Source organism: Lagenorhynchus albirostris, chromosome 9, assembly GCF_949774975.1.
Source record: "Lagenorhynchus albirostris chromosome 9, mLagAlb1.1, whole genome shotgun sequence".
Classification (NCBI taxonomy): Eukaryota; Metazoa; Chordata; class Mammalia; order Artiodactyla; family Delphinidae; genus Lagenorhynchus; species Lagenorhynchus albirostris.
In genome coordinates, this window is record NC_083103.1 from 25,543,166 (window position 1) to 25,564,165 (window position 21,000).

The 21,000-nt window shown below is 33.9% G+C and overlaps 1 protein-coding gene across 1 annotated transcript in view; it reads left to right on the forward strand.

Moving 5' to 3' along the window:
• Nucleotides 1-21,000, forward strand: part of CCDC73 (coiled-coil domain containing 73) — a 104,856-nt gene that overhangs the window by 80,477 nt on the left and 3,379 nt on the right. The window contains exons 12-16 of the mRNA XM_060159454.1: nt 988-1,101; nt 5,426-5,560; nt 13,380-13,557; nt 14,640-16,145; nt 19,178-19,311. Of these exons, the coding sequence (XP_060015437.1) occupies nt 988-1,101; nt 5,426-5,560; nt 13,380-13,557; nt 14,640-16,145; nt 19,178-19,311 (2,067 nt within the window). The remainder of the gene's footprint in view (nt 1-987; nt 1,102-5,425; nt 5,561-13,379; nt 13,558-14,639; nt 16,146-19,177; nt 19,312-21,000) is intronic.

The following is a 21,000-nucleotide window of genomic DNA, read 5'->3' on the forward strand; positions in this document are numbered from 1 at the left end:
ATTCATAATTTTAGAAAAGCAGATTGCAGAACAACATGGTATGTATTATGTGGTTTCATCTCTACTTAAAAAGATATATTTTATGTACTTGTATGCTTATAGATAATTTCTGGAAGGATACACAAGAAACTACTAGAGTGGTTACCTCTGGGGAGGAGAGCTGGAAAAACAGTAGAGGAAAACTTTGCCTTTTCTTTCTATCCTTTGTGTGGCTTGGATGTTTACCCTGAATGTACTTAGCTTTAATAACGATAAACAAATGAACATAAAAATTTCAGATATATTAGACATGTAGGGAGAGTTCTTACTATTTGTCCTTTTAGAGAAGTTTACTTGGATTATCAGCAGACACTGAAGAAACCTAATAATATTGGTGACACTGATTTAATTGCTTTTAAACCCTTGTCTTAGAAAACAGTCGTATTTTTACCCTTTAAAGGTTTTTTGGGAACAGGAGAGGGGAGTGTGGTGGTGATTATGTAATATGTTAATTTATGAGGTAATAAGTTAATATAGTAAATATTGAAGCTCTACTAAAAAAGTGTTAATTTGAAATTAAAAATTTAAATTGTAGTTAAGAGTTTTCCAGCCAATTAATTTCTGAAATAAACAGATATGGAAAATATGTTCTGTGGTAGATAAAAATTTTTAGTAGGGTTAGGCTGGATTGTGCTACATTTCATATTTTTCAGTGCTGTAGTTTATATTACTTTTTCAGTACATTAAAGCTTATGCAGTGAAACTGAATAATGGCAATGTTTTTATACCCTTTTATAGCCATTTCTTTTTCATAACCTCCCCCTATTTCCTGTTAACTAAACTATAAGCACCTTTCTGTTAATTTATGAAAATTATTGTTGAGGTAGCACATCATCACTGATCTGTATGGCACTTTCAGCATGTTAGAAGCAAAGGTCCAAGCAACATAAAACACATCAAAATTCATTAATGTGGTATTGATTATTTTTTGGATAATTAATTTTATTGCAGACCCTTGAAAGAGATAATGAGCTGCAAAGGGAGAAGGTGAAAGAAAATGAAGAAAAGTTCCTTAGTCTTCAAAACAAGCATGAGCAAGCACTAGAAACTTGGAAAAAGCATGTAGGTTTATTAAACAGTAAAATATTAAAATATTTTAAGTAGTAGACATTTAAAATCACTATTAAATGCTAAAAAAAATTGCAAAAATAATATAGGAATAAAGTCCGACACATTGTCTTCTTGTACTTATATTTCCAAGAAGTGAATGTTTTTAAAGCTAAATTTAATAAAATTTTCTGTAATGCTTTCATGCATGAAAAACCATACATATATGTGTGTATTTACGTATATTTTGTATGACTTTTCATATGTGACAAAAATTAATTTTCCTTTTCACAAAACCATTGATAGTGTTTTAGTAAATGATTATAATAAAGAATTATATAGGTCTTATTGTTAGCTGATCTCTTTAGCTTTCCTCAGCAGTTTTGTTGACTTGTATTAAAGCCATGTTTAGAACATACATACAGTAGTTGGGTTCTATAGTATTAACATTTTATCATGAGAATTGTTACGTTATAAATGTGACTATTGCCTTAAAGCACAACTCTTTATTTTACATTAAATTTTAATTTCAGTGAAGTAGATAATAAAAGTGAAAAGTGATGTAAATTAAAGTTGTGAAATATAAGTTTCACTTTTAAGACTGGTGAACCCCCAAATCGATTACTTTATTATCTATTTTTATTACCTTCAATTCTTTTAAAAGAACTAAAAAAAATAGAAGGTAATTATTTAAGTGTTTATGAAAGCTATATTTTGGGTAAGTAAGATTATATTTTAAACTATTATACTAATTATAATTCTAATACTATACTAATATATTTTATAATAATATATATATGCATACTATTCTGTAGATGATTTTGTTTGATATAAATTGTTTTGTAAGTAATTCTTGATTTTTTGATCCATTTGCAGCTAACATGTTCTCTTAATCTGTATTTTGAAGAGATCAAATCTTCACTGATGAATTTGATAAGCGTTACCTAATTCTCAAAAAATATTTTGTAATTAATTGTATCAGAATACTATAAAATGCTTAGTGGCCCCTAAATAGGTAAAGTTTGTCATTAAGCAACAAGCATAGTAATTTTCATTTTAGCTTCAGCTAATCTACCTTGCATCCCAACACTTCCTTCTCATTTCTAAGGCTTAAAAGATCATGGAAATAGTACTGTCAGGATAAGGAAAACTATGAAGTAAAAAGAGAATATAAACTTGAATATGCCAGCCACACCAAAAATAATTAGTTAAGAGAAAATTAAGCATTTATTTTTCCTAATGATATTTCAAGTATGTCCCTCTCCCAAGAAAAAAAAAGTCAATTGAATTAAGAAAATAAGCATTCAGCTTCACTGGTGAGGCCAGAGTCTATAATTTGGATAAAATTGGTTTTGTCTTAGGATTTTTAGCATCTAAAATCATTTCACTTCCATATGATTTCATACTAAACAGAACATAGGTAAATTTCTAAAAAGCTGCTTTGGTTGTATAGGAGTTTTCTTGAATGGGAGGTCAGATCTACTCTTTAATTGTGTTTCTATCTTGATACCAGTTTTTCACCATTCTTGAGTGAAGGAGAATTATAGTGTTGCTACTGAGATTGGATCAAAATGGGTTTCTAAAAATCATTAAAAGATACTGACAAAAATAAGATGAAATCATATATACTGCTGTTTAAAAAAATAAACAGTGAATATTACTAGATAATATATTTAAAACTCATTGAAATGTCTTAAAGAACATGGTATGTGTATCTGTTTTTATTTGGCTAGTTATACAGCCAATGGTTGTGTATACATAAAAAGATAATAAATGGGGATGTTTAGAAATTATTTAGGGAAAGGGGGTATCACAAAAGGAATTCAATTCACAACATATGTTGAGCATCTGTTATGTGTTAGGCACTATTCTAGGTGCTGGATTTTCAAAGATGCCTAAAATACAAAGATTATTAAAGAGCTCACACTCTCAAAAGACAGGTAATTATTAAGTTAACCACAATAGTGTTGAGTGTTTTTAGTAGTGTTAACATTAGTATTAACAAATTACTGTGAAAGCACAAAATAAATCATATTGTTTAACTAGGTTGGAGAAAGTTTTAGAGAAAAGATGACACTAGAATTTGGACTTGAAAGATGAATAGGGTTTCACCAGGCAGAAGGTGCCTGCTTCCTATACTTCCCATTCCACTCTGTGGGTATTCCATTTAAGAAAGGGAAAAATGATGGAGGCATGAAACTGCATTCTCCAGGATGATGAATAGTCTGATCTAGAATGTGACAGTGGAAATTAGGTTGAGATCACCTTCTGAAGAGTTCTTTACGAAGGAAGTTGAATTTTATTTTATAAGTAATGGGAAGCCATTGAGATTTTTAAAGCAGAAAAGTGACATAGATCTGCATTTTAGAAAAATAACTCTTGCAACAGTATGGAGAATGGCGTTATGGAAAGAGATTAGTAAGAAGAATGTTGCAAATAATCTAACCACGAGCCTATGAGGGTGTAAATTAGGGCAACAGTAATGAGAACAGAGAAGAGGGATAGATACAGGAAGCATTTTGGAAGTAGAATTAGCAGGATTAGTGACATTTTATGTATAATGGATTTTAGAAGGAAAAGGAGTAAACTATGATTCTGAGATTAATATAATGAGCAGAATAAAAATGTTACTAATTGACATAAGGAATGTGAAAGGAGAAGCACCATTTGGTGGATGAAAATGAGTTTAATTTGGGAACTGATGAATTTATGGTGACGGCAGGACATCTGACTTGAAATGTATATCATGCATTTGGAAACGTGAATCTAATCATAGGAGAGAGGTTGGGAGTGAGATATAGATTTAAGACTTATTAGCATAAAGATGAAATTTGAGGGTATGATAAGATCATCTGTGGAAGGAGTGGCAGACTTGAAGAGAAGGCTAAATAAAGAAGAAAGAGCCTTGGGGAACACCAACATTTTGCTAGTGGTTAGTGTGTGTATATTGGGGCAGGAGGGGAGAGGGAGCCTGATAAGAATGGTGAGAAAGGTAGAAGGATAGAGAGAGAGTAGTACCATGAAAATGAAGAAAAGAGGCTATTTCAAGAATAAGTAGTCAACATAGTCCAGCTACAGTGCTGTTAAATGGTGTGAAACTTGGAACAAGTCCTTTGGCTAATTTGCAGGTGATAGCTGAGAAAAATAATCAGTAGAACAATGAGGGCAGAAGTCGGTTGTTAAGGAGTGGTGAGAGATTAGAATTTGAAAGTAGTAAGAGTGGACTTTATTTTAAGAAGTAAGAGAGATAGAGTAATTGAGTCAAAGAGAAAAAAGTTAGGAACGTGACAAGAGCATATTTGTGGGCTGAAAACATGCTGGTATAGTGGGAAAGATTGAGACTAGGCAGGAGTGAAGAGATCTTTGCTAGAGCTAAGCTCTAAGGGAGACAGGAGTGACTTACCTGATGGTCTAGTGGTTAAGACTTCACCTTCCAATGCAGGGGTGCGGGTTCGATATCTGGTCGGGGAGCAGATCCCACATGCCTCGCGGCCAAGAAAAACCAAAACATAAAACAGAAGCAGTATTGTAACAAATTCAATAAAGACTTTAAAAATGGTCCACATCAAAAAAATTTTTTATAAAAGGAGGGGAGGGGGAGACAGGAGAGGATGGGATAGAGAGCACTTGTGGAATTTTTAGTCGTTTAAAATTAAGAGAAACTTTTGTAATATTTTATGACAAAAAGGTATTTTTCTCTTCAATGGAACTTACATTGTCTTACATTTGTGGTTCCTATGAAGGAGAACCCCCCCAAGAAAAAGATTATGAAATTTTATAGCCAGTAAAAGCCCAGTGTGTAGATGCAAGTATTAGGCTGAAGAGTCAGTTTCTGTTGTACTGCTTAGTGCTCAGTATTCTTCATCTAATTGAGTTAAAATCTGTATATCTAATTTGCAACAAGAAAATAAAACTTTAAGAAAGCAGTGAAGTGGTAACTTTTATAGAATTTTTATGATTAAAAATAAATTAATTTTTCATTTGTAACAAGAGGTAGTTTAATGTAGTACTTGAAAGCACAACCCCTAGACTTAGCCTTGGATTTGAATCTTGACTACCACTTTATATCTACCTGATCTTGGGCAAGCTACTTAACGTCTGTGAGCCTCACATTTCTCGCCTGTAAATTGGAGACTAAAAATACCTCATAGGATTTTTATGAGTATGAAATTATGTTTATTAAGTACTCAGCACAGTTCAATAAATGGTAGCTTTTAATATTAGTAATTACTTCTGGAATGTTTTCATTTTTTACTATTTCCAAAGACTTGTGTTAATAAAGTATTTTTATACAAAATAAATTTATATACGTGTTCATTTTGGTTAAATGTTATATTAGGTTGAAGAACTTAATGGAGAAATTAATGAGATTAAAAATGAGTTATCATCACTTAAAGAAACTCATACTAAGTTACAAGAACATTATGACGAATTATGCGATCAGAAAAAGTTTGAGGAAGACAAGAAGTTTCAGGTAAAATTCAAGTATGTTGGGGGTATAAGCTCTTAAAGAAATTAGGACCATCACTGATGATTTTCTCCATGCTTCATATTTTCCGTTTCTCAACTTTAAAAAATTAGTATAAGCGTTTAGTCTGTAATACATTTTTAGTTAATTTTTATGTACAATATGACATAAGGATCAAGGGTCTTTTTTTGGACATGAATTTTCAGTTCTAGCACATACCTTTGTGGAATAGACAATTTTTTCTCCCATTGTGCCTTGGTACTTTCTTTGAAAATCAGTTAACCAAATAAATATATGTGGGTCTATTTCTGCACCCTCTATTATATTCCTTTGATTATATGTCCATCTTTAAGCCAATATAACACTTTCTTTATTAGCGTAACTTTGTAAGAAGTCTTAAAATGTGGTAGTATAGGTCCTTCAATTTTGTCCTTTTCCAAAATTGTTTTGGCTATTCTAAGTCCTTTGCGTTTCCATATAACTTTTGGAATCAGTTTGTCAGTTTCTAAAAGAAAAAGTCTCTGGGGTTTGGACTTGGATTGTGTTGAATGTATAGATTAATTTGCAAAGAATTGACATCATAACATACAATTCATGAACATGGTATATATCTTTACATTTATTTAGATATTCTTTAATATCCTTCAGAAATGTTTTGTAGTTTTCATTGCATAGATTTTGCAAGTATTTTGTTAAATTTATCCCAGAATATTTCATATTTTGTGCTCTTACTGTAAATAGTATTTTAAAAATTAATTTTTCTAATTGTTGCTAGTATATAGAATTAAAATTGATTTTTGTACATTGACCTTGTATCCTTTTACCTTTTCTTTTTCCTTTTACCTTTTTAATTAACTTATTATAGTAGTAGGGTTTTTTTGGTTGGACTTTGGAGTTTTCTATATATATGATTATGTCATCTGAGAATTTAAGGCAGATAAATTTTACTTCTTTTTCTGCTCTGTATACATTTTATTTTTTCCCTCAACTTATTGCCCTAGCTAGGACTCTTTAGTACAGTGTTAAATAAAAGTTGTAAGAGTTGACATGCTTGCCTTACTTCTCATCTTAGATGGAGAGTATTTAATCTTTCATCATTTCATATTATGTTAGCCATAGGTTTTTTTGTATATGCTCTGTCAGATTGAGGAAGTTTCCTTCTATTCCTAGTTCGCTGAGTTTTTATCATGAATGAATTTTTATCATGAGTGGGTATTAAAGTTTGTCAAATGCTCTTTCGGTATCTATTGAGATCATATTTTTTTCTTTATTCTGTTAATGTGTCAGTATTAACCAATTAATTACATTAATTAATTTCTAAATTTACCTTGCATTCCTCGGATATGTACTATCCTTTTTATATATGGCTAGATTTGATTTGCTAATGCTATGTTAGGGGTTTTGAATTGATGAGGAATATTGATATGTAGGTTTTGTTTTTTCTTTGCATTCTTTTGGTCTGTTTTTTTGTATCAGAGTAATACTGGCCACATAAATTGAGTTGGAATGTGTTCTTTCCTCCTGAAAGAGTATTGTGTAAAACTGGTGTTACTTACTAAATATTATATACAATTCATTGGTGAAGCTATCTAGGCTTTTTCTTTGTGGGAATATTTTTAATAACAAATATAGTTTTTAAATTATTTATAGGGCTATTCAGAGTCTCAATTTCTTTTTATGTCAGTGTGCAGAAAATAGTTGACATAGCAGGCCTGTGAAAGGCCTCTGAAAGACCTGCTTGTAAGTTTGGCTCTTGACTGGTACCTGGAACTTTGGATTAGGGGAGGGTTCCCACCACTTTCTAACAGACAGGAATGGCTCACTGGGCCTAAACTAAGTAGTTTACTTTGAACATCTGCTTTCTTTCTGGGAGTCAGGAGTTTTGGCACATGCTAGGCAGAGAGTGACCAGCAACCAAAAAACTTTGGGCACTGAGTCTCTAATGAGCTTTCTGGTAGACAACAATTTACATTTGTGATCACAATTCATTGCTGTGGGAATTAAGCATGTCCTATGTGACTCCACTAGAAGACTCTTGAAAGAGGTTTGTACATGGTTTCCTCCAGACTTCACCTCTTGTGCCTTTTCCCTTTGCTGATTTTGCTTTATATTCTTTGCTGTTATAAATCTTAGTCAGGAGTACAACTGTATATTGAGTCGTATGACTCTTCACAGCAAATCACGAAACCTGGGGGTAGACTTGGAGACCTCCAACACAGTCCATTTTGCTAATTTTTCTTTCAAGGAACTTGTTCTTTTCATCTAACTTGTCAATTTATTGGTTATTGGCCTTTCTTCATTTCTAATATAAGCATTTAAAGCTATTAATTTTCCACTAAGCACTGCTTTAGCTTCATTCTACAAATTCTGATGTGTTGTGTTTTCATTCTTATTCAGTTGAACATATTTTAAAATTTCTCTTGTGAGCTCTTCCTTGACCCATGAATATGAGTTTGACCTATAAGCATGCTGTTTAATTTCCAAATATTTGAGAATTTTCCAAATATATTTCTGTTAATGACTTCAAAGTTAAGTAAGACTTTTATCATTTTAAATATATTAAGACTTGGTTTTTTGCCAAGTATATTGTCTATCTTGGCAAATATTTCATGTACCCTTGAAAAGAATGTGTATTCTGTTGTTGACTGGTAGAATGTTTTTATAAATGTCAGGTCAGTTTGGTTGATAATGTTGTTCAAGTCTTCTCTATCCTTACTGATTTTTTTGTGTACTTGTTCTGTCAATTAGTGGGAAATCTTTAATTATAACTGTGAATTTGTATTTCTCTTTTCAGTTCTGTCAGTTTTTGCTTCATGTGTGTTTAAGTGTGTATACACAGTTATAGTTATGATGACTTCCCGATTAATTGACCTTTTTATCATTATGAAATGTCCATCCCTATCCTAGTAATATTATTCTGTCTGATATTAATATAGCTGTTCCATCTTTTATGATTAGTGTTTGCTTTTTTCACCTTACTTGTGTATGAGGGGTAGACCTCACACAGCAAGACATTTTTGAGCTGAGTTGTTAAAAATAAGAATTTTCCAGATAGAGATTTAAATTAGATGGAATAAAGTGAGCAAAGAATCAGAAAAGTGAAATATTGTTATTCAGTATGTAAACTAGGTGTTGGTTAGCAAGGCAGTAAGTAGCAGGATAAGAGGTTGAAAAGATAGGCAGAAGACCGACTGTAGAGGGCTATATAGTCCATTCATAGAAATTTGTTCTTGACACTACCATTTGGGGGCTTTTAAACAAGGGGTAAAGTGCTTAGATTACTTTTTTGAAATGTCATTTTGGTGATGATGTGGGTAGACAGTGGGACAAAGCTAAAGGCATGCATTCCAACTTGGAGAATACTGTAATAGTCCAGGCCAGAGATATTGATTGTCATTTTAATATTCATAGCTATAACATAGCTTGAGAGCTATAAATAGCAAGTAATTCCTACATCTGATTGATTATAGAAATGAATATAGACTTGTATTCATAAAAAGTTGATCAGCATTCATTCACTTTCATACTGAAAATAACGTATTCAATCAGATTATAAATCATGTTTTTATTTTAAGAAATGTAGACGATATAGATACTTTAAAATAAGAAAGTGAAGATCACCCATAACCCCACCATCCAGAAATAGTGATTGTTAAAATTATGGTATATGACTTCCAGAGTTTTTCTATGTGTGTGTTTGTATAGAAACAGACACACATAGGTATTCATATATATGCATTTTTTAAAAACTAAAATAAATCATACTTTCTCTGATGTTTTGTAGACCACTTTTATTTAGAATTTTCTTTTATTGTGGTAAAAAATATATAACATAAAATTTGCCATTTTAAAGTGGTTAAACTTAAAATTACAATTCAGTTGTACTAATTATGATTTAGTGGAATTAATTACAACTACAATGTTTTGAAATCATCACCACTATCTATTTCCAAAACTTGCATCATCCTAGACAGAAATTGTGTAACCATAGATCAATAACTTCTGATTTTCCCCTCTCCCCAGGTAACCTCTAATCTACTTTCTGACTCTATGAATTTGTCTATTCTATATTTTTTATATAAATAGAATTGTACAATATTTGTCCTCTTTGTCTGGCTTCTTTCATTTAGATGATGTTTTCAAAGTTCACCGATGTTGTAGCACTTCATTCCTTTTTATGGCAGAATAATATTCCATTGTATGGATACACTACATTTTGTGTGTCCATTCTTCTGTTTTGGTTTATTTAAAAAATAAATTTATTTATTTAATTTATTTATTTTTGGCTGTGTTGGGTCTTCATTGCTACGTGCGGGCTTTCTCTAGTTGCGGTGAGCAGGGGCTACTCTTTGTTGTGGTGCACGGGCTTCTCATTGTGGTATCTTCTCTTGTTGCAGAGCACAGGCTGTAGGTGCGCAGCCTTCAGTAGTTGCAGTGCACGGGCTCAGTAGTTGTGGGTCGCGGGCTCTAGAGCACAGGCTCAGTAGTTGTGGCACACAGGCTTAGTTGCTCCGTGGCATGTGGGATCTTCCTGGACCAGGGCTCAAACCCATGTCCCCTGCACTGGCAGGCAGATTCTTAACCACTGCATCACCAGGGAAGCCCCATTCTTCTGCTGATGGACACTTGGGCTTTCACCTTTTGGCTGTTGTGAACATTAGCATACAACTATCTGTTTGAATCTCTGCTTTTAATTTTTGGAAGGTATATACTGAGGAGTGGCACCAAGTGATTCCCACCTCCTGGTGTTCATGTTCCTTTGTAATACCCTCCACTGAGTGTGAGTTGGATTTAGTAACTTGCTTCTAGTTAATAGACTATAGCAGAAGTGATGCAGTGTTACAATTCTTCTGAGATTAGGTTACAAGAAGACTGTGGTTTCTGTGAGAGCGTGGGTGAACACGCTCTCTGTCTGTCAGTCTGTGTCTGTCTCTCCGCCTCTCTCTCTTTCTGAGCCGTGTAAAGAAGTCCCAGCTATCCTGCCAGAGAGGCCACATAGTGAAGAGGGGCTCTGGAGGATGAAAGGCTACATAAAAGAGAACTGAGGTACTCCTCCACCCAACAGCCCCCACAGCTGCTAGCCACGGGAGTGAGCCTTCTTAGAAACAGAACCTCCAGCTCCAGTTAAAGTTTCAGACGACAGACAGCTTGACTAGACCCTCATGAGAGACCCGGGTCAGAACCATCAAGCCAAGCCATTCCTAAGTTCCTGACCCATCAAAACTATGGGATAATAAATGTTTGCTGTTATAAACCACCAAATTTGAGGTATTTGTTATACAGCAGTGGATAACTCTTAAAATGGTTGACCCCAGAACAACTCCAGGGTTAGGGGCACCACCTCTCAGAGCAGTCAAACATCTGTGTATAACATATAGTTGACCCTTCATATACGCGGTTCCTCCATATCGATGGTTCAGCTTCCACAGTTTCAACCAACTGCAGATGTGTAGTGCTGTAGTATTTACTATTGAAGAAAGCCTGTGTATAACTGGACCTGTGCGGTTCAAAGCCATGTTCAAGGGTCAACTCTGTAAGTATCCTTCTAGGGTTTCACAGTTAATAGGTACTGAAACAGGATTTGAACCTATATTTATCCAACTCCAAAGCTCCTGGTAACCACCATACTATTTTTCTCCATCTCCTTTGCAAACTCCTCCTTTGCAAGGTTCCCTTCCCCTGCCTCTCCCTTGGGGATTCATTAGCATTTTATTCTTTATTCTCTTTCTTCTTAAAATATACTTTTTTTTTTTTTTTTTTTGCGGTACACGGGCCTCTCCCGTTGCGGACACGCAGGCTCAGCGGTCATGGCTCACGGACCCAGCCACTCCGCGGCATGTGGGATCTTCCCAGACCGGGGCACAAACCCGTGTCCCCTGCATCGGCAGGCGGACTCTCAACCACTGCGCCACCAAGGAAGCCCTTAAAATATACTCTTAATCAGTCTTATCAACTTGTATGTCTTCAGCTGCCCTCTATCTGCCAGAAATTTTCAAATCTACATTTCCAGCTCAGTTTTCTCTTAAAAGTTCCAGTTCTATACATCTAAATGTTCATTAGACATCTCCCACCTTTTTGTCTTACTAACTCTTCAAACTCGAGAGATTTAAAAGAAAATTTTTAAATTATTTTTTAAATTTTTTGGCTGCATTGGGTCTTCGATGCCGTAAGCGGGCTTTTCTCTAGTTGCGGTGAGCAGGGGCTACTCCACCTTGCAGTGCGTGGGATTCTCATTGCAGTGGCTTCTCTTGTTGCAGAGCATGGGTCCTAGGGTCGTGAGCTTCGGTAGTTGTGGTGTGTGGGCTCAGTAGTTTGTGGCTCATGGGCTCTAGAGCGCAGGCTCAGTAGTTGTGGTGCACAGGCTCAGTTGCTCCGTGGCCATGTGGGATATTCCTGGACCAGGGATGGAACCCGTGTGCCCTGCATTGGCAGGCAGATTCTTAACCACTGCGCCTCCAGGGAAGTCCCATCAAGAGATTTAAAATGAACTCGTGATATTTCTCTAAACCTCCTACTCCTGTTTTCTAGCTCAGTAAATAACACCCACCCATCACCTAGGTACCTAATCCAAACTCTGCAAATCAGTCTTGACTCTCCTCTCAGTTTTCATAACCAATCATTCAACAGTTGATATTAGCTTAATAAATAATTCATGAATCTATTCAGGCTTTTCATCTTTGCTGATATCACCTGGACTACTGTGGCATTCTTATGACGCATCTCTCTGCCGCTTGTTGTTTCCCCTTAATTCAGTGTTTTTCAGACTTCTAAGTGCAGCCTGTTAGTGGTACATGGAAATCAGTCTGGTGGTTTCGTGACTGGCATTCCTTTAGAAATGAAATAAAATAATGTAACATAGAAAACATTAGAATGTATCTCATTGAGTTGGTGTTGCTTGGTATGCTCATTGTGTTGTAAAACATATTTATTTCTTATTGCAGGTTTTAAACAGTGAAGTTTGGAAAACATTAATCCATTCTTTATACTGCAGCCAGAATGGTCTTTCCAATCAGCTCATATTAATCACCTTGCCTAAATCCTTCAGTGACTTCTCATTGACTTCCTGGTAGAGTTAGAACTCCTTAGTATGCTATATTGGGCCCTTAATGACCTAGGCCTAGTTCAAGCCTCATTTCTCTCCATTCTTCTCCCAGCATCTAAGCTCAAGCTGAAGTAAATCCCAAGTAGTTCCACGAAGTAAAACTACATGAAGAGACTATAATTTTGTTTGCTTTTAACATCTGTGAATGCCATTTGTTCTCCCTGGAGTGCCTGCTTATCCCCATCTATATTAAAATTGCCTGTCATTTCTTTTACTATCTTCCCCAGTGGACCATAAGTTTTTTGAGGATAGGGACTATATTTTGTTCATCATTGTATCCCAAAGCCTAGTGCAGTGCTTCCATGTAATATGTGCTCAATATTTAGGGGGAATAAAAAGATGTTGAATTGATTCACTATTTTAAAGATACATAAAAATACCAAACACTCAAAACAATTTGCCTGCCATGACTACTTTGCTTTTAATAAAGGAGTAGTTCTTAATATGGTATTATATAATAATGTGGAATGCATGTTTGAAAACATCTAAGGCTCTCCATTTTATTTAACTATGATAGACTATACAAAATGAACTTACAGTGATCTTGTTACAAAGAACAGTATATTAAATTTAGTCAAAAAATCATTTGGCTTTCAAATAGAAATTGCTGGATGGTTGAACTGAAATATAGATTCCACTTTCATTAGCAAAGTTTGTTCAAATGTTTTATACTTTTTAACAGTCTGTTTTTACATTAAAGGAAACTTTTCTATTTTACACTAGAACCTTCCAGAAGTAAATACTGAAATGTCAGTGGAAAAATCAGAAAACACCATCATACAGAAATACAATTCCAGGCAAGAAGTAAGGGAAGAAAATACTGAGAGTTGTTGTTTAGACACTGAATACAGAGAAAAGGAGGAAAAGAAAGAAGCCCCATTTATAGAAGAAATCACTATAGGTGATGAAGGTAACCTAAGGTTACATTGATATTTTCTAATTTTTATATTGATCATTTTAGGGGAATATAAGTTACAGTCTTTGCTTTGAGGACCTAGTAGTATAATTGGAGAAATACTTTTCCATTTGTATGTGTCTTAACAAAAGTACTTGTATGTCTTTTGAGCTATTCTTCAATAGAGTCAATATTAGGGAGAAAAATACATTTTTGCTTTCCCTTCTCATCACTTATTCATTGGCTTTTTGCATTCTGGTTTCTGCCTTCACTGATTTGCCAAGAATGAGCTACCAATAACCTTTTGATGACCAGACTCCAGAGCACTTTTCTTAGTTCAAATGACCTTTCTGTAACCATTGAAAATTTGACTGATTCGTCCATATTGAAAAAGAGTGGTTTAAAGAAGGTAGTTTGAAGTTTGTTCAAACCTAGGCTGAACAACCACTTGGTGGAGATGTTGTAGAGAGAATGATGGATTAAAAAGACCCTTCATGCCCTAAATTTGTAGTCCAGATTATTGTAACTATACTGAAATTTTGAAATCTATGGTTAAAACCCAGATGAATAAAATTAATATCTTAAGTAGATATTCTATATATTTTGCCCAAAAGTATTCCAAATATTTACAAGGTAGTGAGTAAGAAAGTGATGATTATTAGTCTTGAAGAAACCAGCTAGCAATTTCTGCATCTATGTAGTAAGAGAAATTACAATATGACTGTTAGAGTAAATTAATTTTTATCTAATCAGCTGTGTGTTTATATGGAATTGTACCATATGCCCAAAAGGAAGCAACAGACTAGAGAAATAACCTTTTTGTAATGCCCTCAACTTAACTTTTTTAAACCAAAAATACTTTTGCTGTTATGAAATAAAAATTTAGTGTGAATAGAGTCGAACATTTTAACATGCTTATTAAAGGGAACTCAATATTTATATAAAATTGGTGTCATTATGTTTGTGTAATAGCTTGCCAGTGAAATATTTAAAGCTAAATATGTTTTTATAAAAATAGTTAACATGCATTTTATAAAAGCAGGCTTTTGTGTATAACCCAAAAATTTACTGTGTTCTCATTATAACAGACTTACAACCTTTTGATAAAAGCCCCAAGAAGAAAATTAATACTATTGTACCTCAGAATGAAAATCAAAGTGAAATCTCCCTAAGCAAAACCCTCAGCATAGAAAAAGAATTAATCAGTCAAGGACAAACCTTGGATGTTACTGACTTTACAAAAGTGGTTACTACAGAAATACAAGACAAGGTGGACTTGGAAAAAGATAATGGGTGTACAGAATTTAAATCACCAAATATTTCTTTTTTAGTGGCAGATATATCAATAGAAAGAGAAAAGATACATCCAGAAAGAACTGAAGGATTAGATCATCACCATGCAGATGTATACCTGGGGGTTGAAAATAACAGAACATCATTTAACAGTATTTTAGATGAGATGGCTTGCAATACAAATCATGAAAAAGATGTTTCTGAAGATGAACCATTCAAACAACAATTCAGATTGCTTCCAGGGACTCAAGAAAATGATACGGAGAAGGAAATTACAAATAGTTGCCAAACCAAAGCAGATTTGGATTCATCTCTAGATGTAAAAAGGAATCTTGTCCAATGTCAGAAATACAATTTACCGGATTCAAGGAATGTTATGTTAGATGATAAACAATGTAAAATAAGACAAATACAACTGTTAAATAAAAAAAGTGAATGTAGCGTATTGCCATTTAAAGAAATTTCAGATTTTCGGCAAGTTGGTGATGATACTTCAGAGCAACCTGAACTAACTATTCCCTGTGATATAGCAATCAACCGTCCCATTTCTTCTGCTGTTTTCAGTGACAATTTGAACGTACTTTTAAAGAATTCAGATAAAAATGTTAATATTATGCCTCTGTTGGCGACACCCAACTCAAGCCCTGTGAAAAGAACTATATATAGGAAAAATGTGAATGATATGCATAACAGTCAAGATAAGAACTGTTTGGGGTATCTAGAAGACAATGTGACTGTTTCCCATCTTCAGACTAACAATGAGAATGTAGATGCTTCACAAGCCAAAGATATGAAAACTGCTATTCATGTGAAAACTTCCACAGAAATACAGTTTTCCAGTAAAGAGAGTCAGATTGATGAGAATCAGAGAACTGAAGTAAAAAAAAATGACCTCTTCCCTAATGAAAGACAGCATACATTGTTAAATAGTACAGAGAAAACAGAGTCATTAAATGACATTGTTTCAGGAAAAATTTACAGTGAAGGACAGCTGGAAGAATCATGTCCATTTCACATAAAGCCATCTGGAGATTTAGTAAACAGAGTTGGAAGGTCAGCCTTTGATCTTTCAACTTCAGATAAAAAAACTGAGAAAACTCTAGTATATGTGAATTTTTTAGACCCCAGTTCCTGGCCAAAAGTAAATCAAATTGAAAGTCAAACAGTGAGCACTTCAACATCTAGCATTCCTTTGTTGCTGAAGAAGAGACCAATAGGTCTATTAGAAAACAAAAAGATGGTTTCGTTGACACCTTGTAAAAATGTTGGTGTGGATGATGACGGGAAGGATAGCGGACCAGGTAAGAAAATAAGGGTTATGTTTTAATTCTTTTAAAATTTGTATTTCTACTTATTGGTAAAAATTTTCCAGATTGTTTAAAATGAAAATTTATTTATATTACTATATATATAAGTTTTTTTTGCCTAAACCTAGAAGACTCCTTATATGTATTGATATATATGTAAAAGTAGGAAAAGTTTTATTTAAATGGAAGTGGACTTATTTTCACCTAAATCTGAGCCAGTATTATCAACATGTACAGAGGTCAATTGCATTTTGGAAATTAAAAAAAAAAAATCCTTTCATTATCAAAGAACTGAAAATAGCAAAAACAGCCACAAGTCTGGGTCATTAATTTTAAATTAGGAACATCTACCTAATCCAAGTCTCTTTTTTTACTTTCTAGAGCAAATGCAGTGAAGTTGTTGATATGGCTTCTGCCAGTGTTATGTTTACTCCTTTTCTTTCTATACTAAAAAAAAAAACCCAAAAAACATACCCAAAAAAACCCAAACTTCCTTCTCTCAGAACTATGTTTTAGTTTCTCTATGTTGTCACTTTCTTCTCCCAATTTTTTCCCTCTTTCCTTAATTTTTCTATTTTTATCTGTCCCTTCACCAGCACCACAAATCTAGCTTTGTTCTTTTATTTTGCAAGTAATAGTGAGGTGTAACATTAATACCTTTCATACCATTGATATTTATCACTGTTTGAAACACTTTAAATTGAATCCCTTAATAATTATATGCCTGTATTAATATATTCAAATATTAAATAGTTCAGATAGTGGAGACTGTTTTACTCTTTCAAACCACCACATGAAATAACAATGTGCAAGTTTTGCTTTAAAAATCCTCCAGGAAAAGGGAGCTCTCTTGCACTGTTGGTGGGAGTGTAAATTCATACAGCCACTATGGAGAATAGTATGGAGGTTCCTTAAAAAACTAAAAATAGAACTACCATATGGCCCAGCAGTCCCACTACCGGGCATATACCCTGAGAAAACCATAATTCAAAAAGAGTCATGTACCACAATGGTCATTGCAGCACTATTTACAATAGCCAGGACATGGAAGCAACCTAAGTGTCCATGAACAGATGAATGGATAAAGATGTGGCATATATATACAATGGAATATTACTCAGCCATAAAAATAAACAAAATTGAGTTATTTGTAGTGAGGTGGATGGATACAGAGTGAAGTAAGTCAGAAAGAGAAAAACAAATACCGTATGCTAACACATATATATGGAATCTAAAAAAAAAAAAAAAAGGTTCTGAAGAACCTAGGGGCAGGACAGGAATAAAGATGCAGACATAGATAATGGACTTGAGGACACGGGGAGGGGGAAGGGTAAGCTGAGACGAAGTGAGAGAGTGGCATGGACATATATACACTACCAAACGTAAGATAGCTAGTAGGAAGCAGCCACATAGCACAGGGAGATCAGCTTGGTGCTTTGTGTCCACCTAGAGGGGTGGGATAGGGAGAGTGGGAGGGAGACGCAAGAGGGAGGAGATATGGGGATATATGTATATGTATAGCAGATACACTTTGTTATACAGCAGCAACTAACAACAATATAAAGCAATTATACTCCAATAAAGATGTTAAAAAAAAACACCAAAGTATAGGAAACTTGGTAAGTTATAACAAAAGAATCTTAAATGGATTGCAGTTTACCTAAAACTTAGATCATTCTTAAAATAATCAGAAACAAGATTATAAAACAATTTTTTTAATCCTCCAGAATTAAAAAAAAATAGGGAGAGAGGTAAATGGATGAAATACGTGACTTAATATTGAAGTACTGAAGGTGGGTGATGAGTACATTGATGTTCATATCCTTCATTGTCGTGTATTTGAAAATTTTAATATTGAAGATATTTTAACATAGAGATATACTACATAACATATATAGGTGCTGTATAAATGTAACTTAAAAATAACTATTGTTTAAGAAGTATGATCATGATAAAAATATGTTTATTTTGCTAATAGCAATCTCATAGTTAAAGTTGTTAAGGTTGTCGTAGACAGTCTTAGATTTTACGGGAACTTTGCCTGTTTAACAATACGTGTCTAGACCCAGTGAAGAAATATGGATTACAAGGAAAGCTTTGCATGGCCTTCTGACTTAACAGGCTTCTTTTAAAAAGGAAATTGAGAAAATTTTAAAAAGAAAATGTGGGAATTAAAAGCAAAATAAGTATATCTTGTTTACTGGCATGAGTGGAGAAGTAATATAGGGGAAAATAGAAAACACCAAAACACTGTAAAATCTCACTTCACAAACTGTAATTTTCCTGATATAATAAAATGTATTAAACTTCAGATTCCATTAATTTTGTCTGTCAAATGCTGTGGTTAGTTTAATGCTGTTAGTCAATGGACTGGTCTAACATTTACCATTTTCTCACAAGTCCTCTTCTAAATTAAATCTCAATCATATAAATTAGGATGGAAGGAGAGATGACTAAAATTCTATAGAAATTCAACTTGTAAAATACTCAGACTTATAAAAGATACTCCTAAATATCTTTTAACCTTACATGTTTCTCTAAATCATTGTTATCTATTTATTAAAGCCCAATGACCCCCTACTAGACAGCCCTTTGTTGGATTTTTTATCATGGCCAATTTCTTTTTAAATATATTTTACAAATCTGACTTTCAGTTGGTTCAGACTTTTCCCTTTGAATTGGTAAGATGTTCACTATATAAATGTTTATATGTGTAGTCAGTGCAGTAACCAGGGGAATAAGGATAACATTTTAAGGTATGTTATATTGCTTTAGAAGATATTCATACCATGTCACTAATTTTAATGTGAAATCAGCAGGTTTTAGAAAGTAGCAATAAAAAAATTGTTTTCGGAAATGAAATACCTAATGTAAGGGCAAACCCTATGGAAACCAGTGTTCAAACTGAGAAGAAAATAGAAATTGTTACTTTTTAAATACAAAGCATAGGATCAGAAAAAAGTTTAGTCACTAAAATGAGTGCCTGGAGAATAAAATTTAGTTGTCATTTCCTTTTTGTCAACCAGATAGTACCAGCATTAACAGAGTTGCTGACATTTTGAATAACTCGAGTATTCATCCAGATCCCAGGAGAGAGCCCAGTGAAGAGAAGAATGCAATTGCAAAGACTTTTTGTGATTCTTCTTTTCCCACAGAACACGTAAGTCAATTAAAAATATTGCGGAGCAGACCTTAGTGAGCTAATTCTACAGATATGTGTAGAACTGTGTGCATCTGGATGCTTTAAGACCTAACTGATCTTCAAAATAATATCAAGAGGGCAACATGGCACCATTTTTCACAATTAAGTTTGATGGAAAACAGCAGGAAAAAGTCACAGTGTATAAATCAAATAGATATAATCCAGCCTGTTTTGGGAAGGAGAGTGTGAGGTAGTGTATTAAGTACTTACATTTTTTAGTCACCTAAGTTTAGGAATAGTGGCATTTGAGCATTTATTTATTTATTTAAACTATTAAAAAAATAGTTCACTCATTTGAGCATTTAAAATTTTAATAAAAGATGCCTTAAATAATCTAATCAATAGAGTTCAGTTGTTTTTAATAGTGCTTAAGTTAATTTATATTATTTTGGGAAACTGACTATTGCAAAGGAAGAATTTGTCTATTTTAAATTAATTCAATTAAAACACAGTATGTGAAAGGATCAAATATTCATAAATATATCAAGTATGGATATAAATATTAAGCAAAGTATTTGTAGAGATTATTTGGCTCCAAGAGTCCATTTATCATATGAAAAGCAAGTAACTACAACTGACAGATTTTTTTTTTTGGAAAATCTGTAAGTTTTTTAACTTAGTGTGCAAAACTTTAGTGCAAAAAAGACTATTAAAAAAAAAGGCTGTTATTTTTCAAAATCTAAAAAACAATTACAGGTATAACTGCTAAAAGGTAACCTAAAAAGTTTAGGAAAAATGACAAAAAAAACAACTGCATAGTCACTGTATATTTTAAATTTTAGAGATGCACATTAAACAACTTTTCCTTTAGCACATCTAAAGTGAAAATTATAATACTAACACAGCCTTAACAAGTAATAGGTTCTAACAGTACATTTAATTTCCATTTTTAAATTGGAGAAACCTCAAGATAGCATAACTCTCCCTTTGGGAAAGTTGAAACTAAAATCAGGATCTACCTTTTCCACCTTTGCATAACTGAGCTCAAAAACAAATCATTTCAGCTTGATGTTCAAGTGTACAATCTTTAAACTATGGTAACTAAAGCGCAGTGGGCCGGGCACTGGGAAATCTAAGTTCTTACCTTGGCTAATTGGACAAGTCATAGAATCAAAGCAAAAGCAAAAAGAAGCTTGAGTATCAAAGCTAGACACCCATTCTAATTGGGTTGAATACTTAATACTTCTAATTGTCCTGTTTCAAACAGTTTAAGGGTATGATGGAACATTTCACATCTCCCTTTCAAGCCCATTTTTATAATAAACCCAATAGGGAAGTTCTTTGTATCTGATTCCTAATGCCTTTTCTGTTAATTAATGTTGTTAAGAATTTATATTTATAGAATTTAAAACTCTTTCGTAGAAGTATTCCCACAACAGTCCTACATCTTTAAAAACAGATGAGGCAGGGCTTCCCTGGTGGCGCAGTGGTTGGGAGTCCGCCTGCCGACGCAGGGGATGCGGGTTCATGACCCGGTCCGGGAGGATCCCACATGCTGCGGAGCGGCTGGGCCCGTGGGCCATGGCCGCTGAGCCTGCGCGTCTGGAGCCTGTGCTCTGCAACGGGAGAGGCCACAACATTGAGAGGCCCGCATACCGCAAAAAAAAACCCAAAAAACAGATGAGGCAGTGACACAAATGTGAAGTA